The following is a 16,595-nucleotide window of genomic DNA, read 5'->3' on the forward strand; positions in this document are numbered from 1 at the left end:
TTAGAAGACTGTATAGATTCACTGGCAATTTTAATGCACAAATTACAACTGATAAACAAGATTATGAACATGTTCTAGGCCCTCATGGCTATGACAACTGTAATGATGAAGAAAAACATCTCTTGGATTTCTGTTTAAGAAGTAACCTAACAGCGAAAAACAGTTGGTTTAAAAAGAAAGACAGCCATAAAATAACTAGATATAGTTAGGATGGAAAGATAAAAACAACCATTGAATATTTCTTGACTGATGCAATAGTAGGAAATCAAATAAAAGATGTAAATGTTATACAGAGTAAAGATCCCAATTGCAAATACTATTTACGTCTGGCTGATATTAAAAAAATAAAAGTGTCAAAGACTAATAATAAAAAGTTACCAAATATTAAAATGTGGAAATTAACTAAATTAGTTAATAAGAAAGAATATCAAAGACAAATACAATAGTGTTAGCAAAGTGTGCAGTAAGGAGTAGTGAGGAGAAGTGGAATCTATTTATATAAAATAGTCAGTAAATCAGAGGAGATATCTAAAAAGAATAATTCAAAAATTTGTGACAAGACACTTTTGGTGGAATGAAAGGGTTAAGACAACCATATAAGAATGAAATCTTATTAAAATTGGAGTGATTTTACAGAAAAACTTGAAGACAACAGTGAAGGGAATAAGAAATTACTGTGTAAAGTGATTAGTAATGGTAAAAAGTGAACAAGACTATAAAAGCCCAAAGAAGGAAAACTGGCTAAGGATGAAATGGAGATAAGAGAAGTTAAGAACTATTTTGACAGACTTCGAAATGGAGGAGAAAAAAAAATGATACCCCCTAGAGAAGAAGTAACTGCTAGTGAAAAGAACTCAAAGAGGTGGTTCTCAAAGAAGAACCACCAATAACTTGGTCAGAAGTAGAAAAAACCAAAAGACAATGAAAAATGGCATATAAGCAGGAAGGGATGATGAATTAAGTATAGGTATGATGAAGGCAGCAGGGATTTATGGACATGAGTGACTTGAGAGTGATAAATATGATATGAACAGAAAGAAACCAGCTGACTTGAAAAAAGGAATCATAATACCGTTATTTAAAAAGGGTCATGGCAAAAATGTGAAAATTATAAGCAATCACTTTGTCACATAATCTGAAGATCTTCGAAAAAACTGAGAAGAAATTAAAGAACATAATAGAGGATCAGTTAGAAAAGGAACAGTATGGATTAAGAGCTAGTCATTCAACAACAGACCCCCCCCCCTCGTACTTACTTTGAGGAGTCATAGAAAAGCATTGAGAAAAAGACAAACTAATATATTGCATTCATGGATATCGAAAAAGCATGTGATAGCATGGCCAGAATCAAGATTTCAGAGTGCCTGGCCAGGAAGACTGTACCTAATACTCTAATCACAAAAATTCTGGTGCTGTACAATGAATTTTTAAGTTCTGTTCAGGTCAGAAGCAGCTGCTCATCATGATTCAAAACCAATAGGGAAGTGCAGCAGGGAAGCCCTATCTCCTCTTTTATCTATATTTATAATGTATAAAATAATGAAACTAAACAAATAAAACCTGGAATAACAAATGATTTTAATTTTCTGGCATTTGCAGACAACATTGTTATATGGGGGCACACCATTGAAGAGATCCAAAAAAACTGAATCTTTGGAATGACAGATTTAAATTATATGGATTAAAAATCAGTAAAACTAGAACTGAGGTAATAGTGGTGGGAAAACACTCTGATCCAGTTGAAATAAAACTGGATAAAGAAAAATTACAAACAGTACAACAGTTTTCTTAACTTGGAAGCAATGTTGCAAAGGACGGCCTACACAAATATGAAGTGACAACAGAGTTGATAAAGGTTCTAATTTCTACCACCAAGTTGGGAAGCTGTTATGGGATGAAAAGATACCTAGGAAAGCAAAAATTGATAATGTTCAAGTTCTACCAACATATCCTACAGGCTGAGACCTGTGTACTAAACAAAAGGAAACTCAGTAGACTACAATCAGCAGAAAAGAAGTACCTAAAAACAATAATTCAAAAAACAAGATGTGACAAGACTTAAAAGTGAGGATTTATACAAGTTGGATTCACGACAACACTGTCTGACATTGACATGGTAGGAACAGCAAGACTAAGGTGGTTTGGCAATGTTAGAAGGATGAGATGCAGTACAACACCGCAAACATGACTGAATAAAGAAGTATTAGGCAAGATAAAAAGTAGGAATACCAAGGCAGAGATGGATCTATCAAATAAGTGGTAATCTCAATCTAAGGGGAACCTTACTTCCTGAAACAGAAAGACAAAATTTACCTGGACAGAATGAAATGAAAGAGGAAATTACACAACTAGAGCTATATAATGAAGAGCTTAAAAATGTTTCAACCCATTTTTATGTTATAGAGAAACAAAAAACCAAATTGCAGGAAATTTTATAATCTTTAACGAAGATTTGATAACACATTTTAATAAAATCAATAAAGTTAAAATAATAAAGATTTATGGGAAAATAAAACAACTTGAGTTAAAGAATTTTTGAGAAAAAGAATTTTTCTATGAAGTTTATGTTATTGTCATTCAATTAAGGTTCAAAGATCAAAAGAAAACATTGAACAGATAAAGAAACAATTTTCTTTTTTTAAGAATGTATGATACATAAAAATTATAATGCAATGCAGTTATTAATTAGATAAGTATAATGCATAAAATAAGGTTAAGTTAAAAAAGTGTACTGAACTGATTTTAATGAAAATAGTTAACTTATTTTAAACTACTAAGAACTTTGATTTTCTATAGTATATTAAATAATACATAAGCCTATAGTAACTTAATACCTGATCCTTGGGTCAGCTTAATAAATAAATGTGTTATCTAGTGCACAGTTTTAGCAATACTTCCTGTATGGTCTTTGGAACCACCTATCATTGTCCTTTTTCATTCTTCAATATTCTCATCCAAAAATAGCAAACAAATTTAGACATCAACTTAAACCACAATGTATTCATCAAATGAAATTTCAGTTGAAAGGTCATTAGTAATCAATAAAATTCAGCACCAGTTTTCTTGAACCATTTCTCAGCCAATTAGTAACAATTTTTGACATCATCCACATCTTTTAATTCAGTGCCGACTTCTTATGTAATAATTTTATTTTACTGAAACAACATGGTTTCTATGATTTTCCAATTACCAAAGCCAATAACTTGGACTGATTCATCCACATTCATAGAAAACATAATAATTAAGCATTCTTTGCTATCCTTAGCTTTATGTTACTAAAGAGCTGTGTTCTTTGTGAAAAGTACTTGTTAAAAAATGTTGTCTTATCGTAATCAGCATGTTTTGATAGTTAATAATTGCTTTTGCCACATGCAAATGTTATGTCTTCTTTTACTTTCCTCGCATCATAATTCTAGAGTTATGCTGCAAGAAAGGAAAATATGGTAATCAGTCAAAAATGGTAGGCGGGTTTTTGCATTTCTCAACATTTCATGACCCAGGAACCCCAAAAAGTAAAAAAAAAAATGATTGAGTAATGTTCTTTCATACGTTGGAGTGTTTGAAACTTAGACGCTTTTGACTGGATAAACCGATTTTGATGAAATGTTGTAGACTCATGTATATGGTGCTTTTTTGGAGCTCGATTCTCAAAATTTCAGCTTTATATTTTATATTCAGCTTATAACTGTGTGCATGGTTATCTTACAATTTAAAAAAAAATTGGCCCCAATATTCCCCTTTCACAAAAAAAAATTTTTTATTTATTGCATATTCTTGAAATAAATTTTTTTAACCTCTTCCTAGGAAAAGAAATAATGTAAGCAACCCAAAAAAAACTTTGGAAGTAATATTGTGGCTGGAGGAGCCATTCAAAGTTTAAAAAAATCAATTTAAAAAATTTTTAAAACTCTTTTGGTTTAATTAAACTTTTAAAATTATTTTAAAGTTAAAATAATAAACTTTTAGTAATAATATTATAATATAATTTCATCATATTTCACCATTCCCAAAAGAGATATCATACGTAACTTTTTATTGGTTATATATTTTTAGTGGAATTTTTTTCAATTTCTTCTATTTTTAACGTAGTAAATATGGAAAAATCAAAAAATTTTCTTAGAAGGTGATTTTGGAGGAGGAGCAGAAAAAGATTAAAAAAATACCAATTTTTTGAAACTTCTTTAAAATTTTCTTTGGTTTATTTAAACATATAATTTTACACAAAACTTCATCATAAATTACCCCATCCCAAAAAAGAAATCTCAACTAACTTTTTTCTTGTGTAATTATTTTTCCACTATATAAGAATAAATAACCAATGCCAGGAAAGTATTACAACTTTTCTGTCATTTTTTTCAGATTTTTTGAGCCAGCCATTACTAGCTGTAAATTTATCATAGTCTTAAGATTTGGCAAATTGGCTTGCCGTTTCTTTAATCATTGGACATCTAATCAGGATGTTATTGTCGTAACTGCTCAAAACCCATTTGCTTTTACATTTTTCTACATGTGAAAACTCAACCTTTTTACTCTCTTATTGTAAAATTTATTTTTCTAATATTGAGAATATAATATTTATTGGAATAATAATTTTGTGGCAATTTATTTTACAACACTCATTTTTAAGACATTAACAACTTCATCCAATTGAATAATTGATAAAGTATTACATTCAATTACCCTATCATAAGATATAACTAAACACTATTCAATTTTAAAACAAAACTCGCTTTGATGGATCTAATAAATAAATGCTGATGACACAGTTGTAAGACTTTCCTGTCGCAGGGCTAAAGCCGCTTTCTGGGAAAGTTGTGCAACTAGGGGTTGTTTCCAATGCATGGCTTACGTACAGCTTAATTAAAAATATTTATCATTTTATATAAATATATATTTTTTATTTTATTTAATTCAATGATTCTAACTAAAGCACATGTGCATACTGTATTTAGTTTGCGCAGATGTGGTGGTGGTAGTAGCGGCAACGATCAGCACTAACTAAACTAATGCAATTTTACAACTTACATAGAACAAATTTCACCTGTGCAGTTGGCAGACAGATGTAGTCACCAGGCTTAATGTACCAGGTACCAAATGAACCAGGCGATTGAGTTCGAAACCCAGCCATACCTAGTTAGTTTTTTATACTTTAAATATTATTCATTTTTTAAATTCTACCGCTCACCTGTGATGTCACAACTTAGCAGACGACTACAACAGCATATTTTGGAGTGGGGGTGTGATTTTGCAAATATTGTTATTTTTTTAATTGTTAACAAATGTACCTAAGAAAAATATGGCCTTAATTAAGCGAAATCTCGAGATACTGAGGGTGACCTTGCTCTACAGCCTCACCCCTTTGACATTTTAAGTTGAAAATTTAATGGCATTAATATCCTATATATAGTAGTAATCTGATCAAGTTTGGTCAAAATCGATTCAATAGTTCTGAGGACATAAGGTGATTTTGAGGGCAACACTGAACACACACGCACACACACATGAACATCACAAAAATATCCAACCGGTTTTTTGGGTTCCTTAGGTGTCGAAACATCACGATCCAGTGAAAACCGCACATACCCAAATTAGATTGATTACAATACTTTCCCTTCTAGAGCTAGCTATACTGCTATCTAGACAGGAGAGTAAAAATTATATATGTAAAAGGATTCAAACAAAGAATTAGAAAAGATATTCCTGTGAAATGTTTACAGACATAAATAACAAAGTGTAGATACAGTTCATATTGTAATAATGTGAATTTCAAGTTATAGAGTCATTTCATATCAAATTTCGATTTACTGGGTCAAGATCCTACAGCTGTTTGTAGATTTTCAATTCAAGTTACAATAACATATTTTGAGTAACAAAGTCAAATTTTATCAATAACAGAGCATGGGGAAGCAGATGAATTTGAGTTACCAAACAATTAACAAGATTCAACTGAGCAAATTTTATTACGTTTGTAAGAAATCCGGTTCCTCTCCAAACCCTCAATAGGAATATACAGAATCTTGAGTACACAATAAATATTAGTCAATTTGTAGATTTTCAATTCAAGTTACAATAACATATTTTGAGTAACAAAGTCAAATTTTATCAATAACAGAGCATGGGGAAGCAGATGAATTTGAGTTACCAAACAATTAACAAGATTCAACTGATCAAATTTTATTACGTTTGTAAGAAATCCGGTTCCTCTCCATACCCTCAATAGGAATATACAGAATCTTGAGTACACAATAAATATTAGTCAATTTCCCAGTAAAACTGAGCATATCAAACAAAAGAGTCAGTGTCCCTTATCATCTAAACTTAAAAATAAGAATAAAAAGCACTACTTTTGTAGCTGTGTATAATAATTAATTAACAGGTTTAATAATTCTTAAAACATGAAATCTAACAATAAATTAAAAAAAAAAGTAAAAAGATGAATTTCTAAAAAAAATTTTTCATTTTTCTAAGAAATTCATCAAACAATATAAGTTTTAATACTGCTTTACTACCATAGCTTTGAACCGGCCAGTTGTCCAGTCTTCCATCATAGTACCCATATTGATTAGGAGTGCACCTGGTAAATGTCCAACTCTTTGCCATTTGCTGTTCATAAACACCTGTCACCAGTCAAAATGAAATATTTATAAATTAAACTTATTAAAAAATTAATCACCAAATAAAATATCATAAAATTATTCAGCTTATCTATATGAATGTTAATAAATTAAATTATAAATGCTTATATAAATTACAAAGTTTACTGAAAAAAGCATAAATAAAATAAGAAATCCTACCATCACTTTGATAAGTATAAAGAAAGATAAAATAAAAACAGGTGATAAAGAAACACATGAACAAACAACTGTTTTCAAACAACTATATCTAGGTGACAAGAGTAAATATATGGCAAAAGTACTTGCAAGTAAACAAGTGATTACTATAGTACAATACCCAGCAATAAATAAATAAATAAATATATATATATATATATATACACACTTTTGTTATTACTATATAATTATCAAACAAATGTTTAACTGAAGTAAGAAATAAGAGAAATATTTATATTAAATTAAACTCCCAAGGCATTTTAGAGGACTACAGATATACATCATATAAGTAGTCAATTTTAGACAACAAAACAAGTAAAATTTAGTCAAAAATAAGTCAGGGAATTAGGGCTGAGATGATGCATTATGGCCATGCAAAATAATTTTTGAACAGCATGGATCAATGTCCTGATAGAATTTATGGAAAAATTAGAAACAAACATTTCCAAATCAATGCAAAACAAATGCATTCTTGAGAATACTGTGATGTCTTTCTATTGACATTAACTCAATAAATTTCCTTCTTAATGTTTTCATAATTTGTTACACTATGCAAACATTAATAAAACCATCACAGGAAATGTTTGTGTCACTTGTAAACTTCATAAAACGTTTTATGGTATTCAACAACAAAAATGTTGGACTATGACATACTTATAATTACATAAACAGTTTAGAATTACTACTGTTAGAGAGGAAACAACAATGACATACCATACTGAACAGTCATGTACACTGTCAAAATATAATTTCCCTATCCCAGTTACTATTTCAATCAAAATATGCTTTTAAAACTTTTTGAGGTTACCTTATTTACATATGCATTTGTTTTCAATTTTGTTCATGATAATTTGTAATAATTTATAATTTTCTTCATAGCTGAATTATTAATATGATGCTGTTTACTTTATTTGCCTATTAGACTAAGTTTTGTCAGAACTTAATTCATATGATAATACTGGATGACATCATAAAAAAAATATAACATTTATTTTTAATGACGGTTATAAAATTACTGTTGTATGTGATGGATAAAGACATTAAAAATTATCACTTAATTTCCTAGCAAAACTATTTACAATGTTTTAATTAAATAGTTTATGGCTTATTTTTATGATTAGATAAAATAACTGTTCTAAACAATACATGTGTTCTAGTTATGGAGCAATAATAATTATTAATCATCTTTTATACTTATTACCATTCAATAAGTTATGTATATCAATAAGCATTACTTCGTACACATGTACATTCACACACAAACATTAATTTCCAATTGATGATAGATGACAGATAACTCAATTAACACTTTCAATAAAATAGAAATAGTCTAATATAATTTGTGAATAACAATTTACGATTAAAGGCTTATTTCAAACAGCAGCGGATTATGACTACACAAATTTTACTACTGTTTATTTATATGTAAATGATTATGACAGATGTTATTTTGAAATTTTCATATAATTACTTTTCAATATCAATAAAATATTTCCCTTGTGTTTTTTAAAGAATTTTACCTGTTCTAGTAATTGAACAAATATTTTCACTACACAAAAGATTTGCAAACTACTGTAGAAAATGGTCCACTATGAAAGAATTAATTTAGTCTCTAAACATCACTTGATGGTCAAAATTAGATCCTGACCTATAATTACTTATTTTTATTTACAATAATACTGTAATGGGTAAAGAAGCTTCTAGTAACGGAAAGTGCAAGAATAAAAAAGAGAGAGGATGTAAATTGACAAATAAATTTAAAAAGAAAAATCCTAAACTAAGAAGAACAATTAAAATAATCTTTACAATAGTTTAGAAGGTTCAGACAACGGTAAGCATTAAGATTGAACAAAAGGATGGATCAGCTGCTATGACAAAGTCCTAGGTCTGGAGGTATAAATACTGCTGAGGGGCCAGTGATCATACCAATAATGTGTAATAATATTCAAAGTGTCAGCAGTAACAGTTTAACAAGTCAAAAAAGTATTCCATTTTGTGACTATTCTTTTCTGTTGTTGAGTACAAGATGTTATTCGATGAGTTCTTTGTTAACAGGGAACAAAATTACATTATTCTATGATAAAAGTGTAAACTAGATTGTTTTTGTAAATAGTATAAATAAACAATTCTTGTACAGTTTATTATTGATTTTTAATTGTTCTATATCTCACTGTCATAATCACTTTTAACTTTGTATTAATTTTCATTAGTTACTGTAAATTTCAGACTGTATTTGTGATACAATTTACTTATTTTTATTTTGTACACAGTAAGTTACTTAAGAGTAAATAAGTTGTTTTTTGAAGAATGTTATATCACATGTAATCTCTGCATTTTGAAGAATTTTAACATGTGCTATCTCTCAATATCTTTTGTCAAACCAGAATGTTTGACAATACACATAATATGTTTAAAATATAACCTGAAAAAGATTATTATTACGAGAGTAACACAATAATTTAGTATTAACAATCAGCAGTCATGCATAGTCTCTTCATATTTTCATCTTCTCATTAAGATTGGGCTTAGAGCTTTGATTATGTTTCTAATCACAAAATAAAATGTTTAACTTCTAATTTCCTAATTAGTCAGTGAACTAATGTTTTGTTTAGTATAAAATGTTTTGTTTGGATGAAAAGCAAAAAATTATGAGGTCATATTAATTAGTTTAAAGCTAATATACTTACTCTAAAACTTATTTCATTAATTATACTACTTACAAGTCAATGAACTGGTTGACCCTGTCAACCACACTTTATCAAATAATGTGTAGGTATGCTTATGTGTCAATTCAACTAATGCTTTATCGACTCCACATTTGACTCATTACATACATATAAGACTGCTAATAAAAATTTTCTGCACACAAATCCCCACAGATTCACATAAGCAATCTAGTTTACAACTGAATTAAATACAAGGTCTGCTAAAAAATAACTGAAATTTTTTCATCTGCTGATTAGGAAATGTATTTTGAAATGTACAATTTATATCACAGGGTAGCTTAGGAACTAATGAATAATCTCCCCCTCACCTACAATGATCTATGATGATTAATTTTTGCATAGTGTTCATTCAAATTATGTATTTTTTGGTAGTGTTTTGCAATGGATGACTTTAAACGAACAAAGAGCTTAAGTGAAATTTGATGTTAAACTTGGTAAAAAATTAATCACGCACAAAATGACTTAAGAACCTTACAAAGAGGACTATTTAAGCCACACAGTGCACTTACTCAGCCACACAGTGATTGAGTGTTCAATAAGCTACTGAAGACAATGCTCATACAGGAAGGCCATTGACATTAACAGACATGTCCACTTTGCTCAAGTGAACAACTTTCTGAGGTCAAATCGACATTTAATAGTTCACTAGTTAGCAGAAGAGACAGGAATTTTGGTGAGTTCATGAAACAAAATCCAAACTGAAAAATGGAGTGCTCATGTTGCTCCACATTCATTGAAAAATTCTTGACACAAGACAATCTGTCAGGAACTTTTGAACCATCCAAATGATGATCGAACCTTCTTGTTAAAAATTAGTTGGTAAATGTGGCAGGGAATGGATCTCAATAAATAAATATGCCTTTCAGGTGTAAAAATAAATACATTTTTTGAAGAGTTTATTATCTGAAATAAAGGATTTGACAACGAGGTATGGTGGTTTTGAAAAGACTGTCATGCATGCTGCGGTGGGCCAAATATGAACTAGAATGGTTAGATGTACTTGTTGCCAGATACCATTTCAGTAGGAATGGAGCCTCAGTCTGTAGTACATTGCATGTTTGTTTTCAACTCCTTCATTGAAATGGGTTGTACTGTAGTGCTCACACATACACGATTTCAAAACCATATTAATGTTGGTCTTCATAGTCGCATTCCAAAATGAGATACCATGAAGTGAGTGAATTATTTTCAAACACAGGATCTGTGAGACCAGAAACTGCACGGGGAGGTGATCAAGCTGTATGAATCCCAGAAAACATTAAAAAGGTGCGACAAGTGGTGGAAGCCAGCCCTCACAGTTTGGCGGTGCATCACTCTCACGCTCTCAGATTGTCAGTCAGATCAGTTTGGAGAATGTTACACTTGGACCACTAATTCCATCCCTAAGATGAAGAGTCACCAGACCTGTCATCTTGTGACTATTTTTTATTTTTTATGGGGGCTACCTAAAAGCTCAAGTTTACATAGATAAACCATACACTCTTGAAGCCCTTTCCAATATACAAGCAAGAAATTCAAAGAGTTACACATGCCATGCTTAGAAGGAGTATGGAAAATTTTACCAGTCATCTACAAGAATGCCTTGACAGAAATGGACGCCACCTAACTGATGTGATTTTTCACAGCTGAGTATTCTTTTTCTTATGTTTCAACATTTAATCTCAAATGGCAATGTAACATTAATGTATAATAACAATAAATTTTGAAATTCATTTAAAAATATATATGTGACAAGTCTTTCTTAAACCACCATACCTTGTCGTCGCACCCTACATTCAGATAAAATGGTAATCTGAAAATCATCTAGCAACTTTGTCTCTTCTCTGCTTACTGATAATAAATTTATAGTAAAAAAATTTCAGTTTATTACAGTGAATTTGTCAAAGAAAGACAACACTGTATCCTACATCTCAATGAGTTGCTCCAAGAATATTGTAGCTTTACAAAAATTATAAAAAATGGAAATATTTTAAACTTAAAAATTTAAGATACTAGATTCATTTAAAACAATATAATGAATAGTGCTTCAAAATTTGAAATTTCTGGTTACAGATTTCACAAATTATAATGAGCTTAAGCATTTCAAATTAAAGCTAAAAAACAAACTTGTTTTTAAGATTCATCCAAAATTTCTCTAAAAAATATTTAAAAATGTTCTTAAAGGCAAAATCCACAAAGGAAAATTGTAAAAGGCTAAATTTATACATATTTTATAAAGAAAAGCTGACCATTATCAAAATATTTATTCTCAAGCTCAACTAAATAGAAAATCTAATTTGATAGCAGCTCAACAACTGATTGTGAATTCAGTAATCAATCTGTTTAAATTCATGCTGAAAGTTCTTAATGTTTGTAAAAAACTACAAAATATCTCTATACCAAAAAGATTTCAATGATAATAAAAATCTAAACATGAGGATACAGTACTAAAGGACCAGATTAATCTCAGGGGAAAAGAACTCTGATTCATCAACTGAAAAAGGTAAATAATGTAAAAGAATATTTTTTTAAAATAGATAACAAAGGTAATGTAATCCCTTTAAATAATCTATAACATAGTGATTGTACTTTTGATAACAGATTTTGAGTAATCTTGCAGAAATTATTCCAGACAAATTATCATAAAATATGCATACCTCAAGGCCTCCTTCAGAATCCTGGGCCAGCACTGTGAAAGACCCGCATTCGATTCTCTGTCTAGCTCTCATCATGCCTGGTATTGTTCTGTCACCCAATGGTGGATAATATACTATCCTTAATAAAGTATCATTAATTCCACTCACATCACCGAAACCAAAACTTCGACTTTTTAGTAAAATCTCATTATTTAGCATACGTTGATGTTTACAAAGGAAAAAATTTGGATCCATATCTGAAAGCATCATATAACCTTTTGCTAAAGTAACAAAATAATACACATTAACAACTTCTTACGCTACAAAACTGGCAAAAAAACAACTAACAGATCTCACAGCTCAGGGTGAATTTAATTTTTTAAGTATTATGATTTATGAAAAACAGAGAAAATAAATTTTATGTATTTACCAAACATTACTTTCTGAAACTTCACAGGAAACTAAAGATAAGCTGGATAAATATAAATATTATGGAGAGTCAGGTCCATCAATTACAAAGGTTTACAAGCAGTTTGCTTATTTCCAAACAATCTAAATGTTTTGGATGGTCTGTTGAGGTTACAACTCCCGAATATTGAAAAAATCCATTATAAGGTGATTGAGAATAAAATATTGAGAGCATGTGAGCGCTAAATCAGTAGAAATTACAAATGAATGGGTGTATCATATTTACATGAATATGTACACACTTGATAAATGTATACAAGATGTGTGCAAGGTTTGCTAATCAGTCAAAAGCGTTATTGAGTAAACATTTTTAATTATGGATTAAGCCTTTTCAACCTGATCAAGAGGAATTTTGAGCTGTTTCATAAGTCAATGGAACTTGGATACACTCTGAAACCAAGAAACAGTCAAACAATGGGCTGTAGTCCGGGAAATCACTCCTAAAAGCATTTCATTAGAAGAAATGTTATGGCCATTGTGTTTTGGGAAACTCACAGCAAAATTTTCATTGACATTCCAGAGAAGGGTAAAGCAATAACTGGACAATATTATACATAATAATTAATGGATGGATAAAGAAGGAAATATGAGTATGATTAAAGAATATGGTGATATTTCAAAAGAGTATGATAAAGTAAGTAGAAAAGCATATAATAATGATATGAGTATGATAATATGAGTTAGAAAAAAGGGGACAACTTGTAATGCAGCTTAGAGTAGAAAACAATTGATCTGATCTGATCTTATCCTAAAAAGAGATTCATTAAAGGTAGCAGCACCAGATGAATTAGTACAGCAAATGATCCAAAAAATGAAAATAATCAAACAACAAAAGAAACAAGGTTTATAGTGGTAATAAAAATAATACTGGGATCATGGATACACTTTGGAATGGAACACAAGAATGGCAGGAGTTTCAATATTTCTCCCTACTGATCGCAGAGATTGGACAATGTCCCTTGCTGCTGTATCTTTCTATTATCAGACGGGTTTCATCGGTTAATTTAGTGGCAGTTATAAATTTTAAGTTTTATTTATGGACGGATTTGGTCATTTGCGTTCCTATTCATATGGACCAGCGTGAAATTTATTTACGGTTCTGACCATGGGAGACTAAGCTTTTGAGCCTAGTAATTCCAGCTTGATTCCCCTATCAGTCCATCTGCTGAAGTCCTTTCAATACCAGCACCTATGGGCTAGCAGGAATGTGCCTACCAGAAAAGTTATTTGGAGGAAGAAATGCACCCCATTCTCTGGAGGGAGTCGCATATGCTGACTAAAGGAGATTGTGGTCTCTTCGTGGGACGGTGTGGGGTGTTGTCTAGGTTTTTATAGTTTTAACAAAATTTAATTGTGAAAACCGTCACTTTCACGGCCGGAATTTTCACGCAGTTTCCATTTATATGTTACTTGATATAGAGGCTCCTAAGCCTGGTTTGTCATTTTTTGATTCTCATACCGCCTTTTCATGGTCGTTCGTTTAATACGGCACGAGGCCGTTTTCTTATATCCTGTGGAGTATGGTCATCTTGGGAGATGTCCCAGAGATGGCCGCTCTCCTGAACAGTCTGCGTGCCTGCGCCATCCCCACCTCGGATACGGTGTATAGTCCTCCATCATAGCGAAGAGTGACGTTTCTGATGAACCACGGTGCTCCAAATATCGTCCACAATGATATGTTTTGGACGGCTTCTAATTTCTTTTGAAGCGTGAAGTTCAACAAAGCTCCCCATGCCAGGTAAGCATATGTTAGAATCGGCAGGACATATAGCCGAAAAATGAACAATTTGGTCACCAGTGGATATGGGCTGGCACTGTTCAGTACTGGGTATAGTGAGGCCCTGACGGCCTTTGCCCTTTGGGTCACATATTTAACTTGTTCTCCTAAGATAAGCCATTTATCTGGGACTACTCTCAGGTTCTTGACTGTTTTCCGAAAGGGGATTCTCTCTCCTGAGATTTCCAGCTGCCTGGCTGGAGCATGTGTCTTGTATGTGAACATCACTGCTACTGATTTTTCACCATTGACCTTGATTCTCCACATATCAAGCCACGGCTCTATTAGATCCAACTGCCTCTGGAGTACCTCGGTTGCGTAATCTACACTTCCGGTTTCATAATAATATTCCATGTCGCCTGCGTATAGAGCTGTTTTAACTCCTTCCGACACCAGCATATCATTGACATAGGCCAGTACAAGAACGGCGAAAGCACTGCTCCTTGGGGGACTCCAGCAGCTACGTCTCTGGTGGAGGAGATTGTTCCCCCTATGCGTACAACAAATTGTCAGTGTAGTAAATAAGACCGTATCAATTGATATAGCGACAGGGAATCGTCGTATGTGCAAGTTTATACAGCAAGCCACTATGCCAAACTTTGTCAAAGGCTTTAGCCACATCTAGAAAAACAGTTGCAGTTATTGCTTTTCTATTTAAGCCTCTGACAAGACTGTCGATTATTTTAACCATTTGGAGAGTCATCGAGTGGCCCTTCCTGAACCCAAATTGCTCAGGCCGTACTCCTTTTCCCAAATGTCACCTAAGGTTACACTTTATGATGGAATAATCAATTATAAATGTAATAATGAATCTTTGAAAACATACCCAGCCCTACCGCCAGAAGCTGAAGTACGATGATAGCAACTCTTTTAAACTCATCTGCTAAAACAGAGGCAGCATCTTGAAATCCAGGAACATATTCTGGTAGCACAGCCTTGCCATCGCCCAAATCCATTATATTGTATGTATGACGTATCTCCTCCATTCTCTCCCTAACATGCCTAAATGACAGATAACATTATTATTAAAAACAAGTAATGTTTTTTTGCACATGACTAATTCACCACAGAATTAACTAATATTAAAAAATAAAAAAAACAATGTTTAATAATACGAATTATCTCAACCAGTTTATTCCGATTAAAGATATTCAGAAATCAACAACAATCAAACAAATTTTTATTTTATTATTATTTTACCCGACTTTTCACACTTCAAATTTCAGGATACTAATCTCTAAAATATATTACATATTAAAGAACCATAAGGTCTTTAATATGGTTAACATTAACCATTGAAGATTAACATTTTATTCAAGACCCTAAACTAAAACTGCAATTGTTATTAACCGAATCTATTCAGTTTGAAAGTATTTTCTTTTAAAAAAAAATATATATAGACAGTAAAATAGACAAAGCATAAAGAAAAGTTAAGGAAAATTTTGGGATACATAAATTAAAATCTAATAATGTGTTAAACAAAGATAGTACACCGATTTATAGTACGAAAGGAAACGTCGATAGATGGGTGGAATATATTGAAGAGTTATATGGAGGAAATGAATTAGAAAATGGTGTTATAGAGGAAGTCAAAGAGGAAGAAATAGGAGAAACAATACTGAGATCTGAATTTAAGAGAGCATTAAAAGATTTGAATGACAGAAAGGCTCCTGGAATAGAAGGAATACCTGAAAAATTACTGCACAATGCAGATGAGGAATTATACAAATTGGTGGGTAATATTTACGAAAAAGGGGAAGTTCCATCAGACTTCAAAAAGAGTGTTATAGTCATGAAACCAAAGAGGAGGAGGAAATGTGAAGAATATAGAACAATTAGCTTAACTAGTCATGTATCCAAAAATCTTTACTAGAATTCTGTAAGGAAGAATTGAGAGGAAAGTGGAAGAAGTGTTAGGAGAAGACCAATTTGGTTTCAGGAAAATTATAGGGACAAGGGAAGAAAATTTTAGCGCTCAGATTAATAGTAGAAGATTAAAGAAAACCAAACCAATATACTTGGCATTTATAGACCTAGAAAAGGCATTCGATAATGTAGATTGGAATAAAATGTTCAACATTTAAAAAAAATTATGGTTCAAATACAGAGATAGAAGAACAATTGCTAATATTTACAGGAACCAAACTACAACAGTAATAACTGAAGAACATAAGAAAGA

At 31.4% G+C, this 16,595-nt stretch overlaps 1 protein-coding gene across 3 annotated transcripts in view; it reads right to left on the minus strand.

The window, feature by feature from the left end:
• Positions 1-16,595, minus strand: part of LOC142324917 (uncharacterized) — a 98,629-nt gene that overhangs the window by 19,124 nt on the left and 62,910 nt on the right. For all 3 annotated transcript variants that reach the window (XM_075366055.1, XM_075366054.1, XM_075366056.1), the window contains exons 4-6: positions 15,243-15,418; positions 12,193-12,428; positions 6,510-6,617 (exon numbers count right to left, since the gene is read on the minus strand). In XM_075366055.1, coding sequence (XP_075222170.1) covers positions 6,510-6,617; positions 12,193-12,428; positions 15,243-15,418 — 520 coding nt within the window. The remainder of the gene's footprint in view (positions 1-6,509; positions 6,618-12,192; positions 12,429-15,242; positions 15,419-16,595) is intronic.

Source organism: Lycorma delicatula, chromosome 5 (genome assembly GCF_047948215.1).
Source record: "Lycorma delicatula isolate Av1 chromosome 5, ASM4794821v1, whole genome shotgun sequence".
Taxonomy (NCBI): domain Eukaryota; kingdom Metazoa; phylum Arthropoda; class Insecta; order Hemiptera; family Fulgoridae; genus Lycorma; species Lycorma delicatula.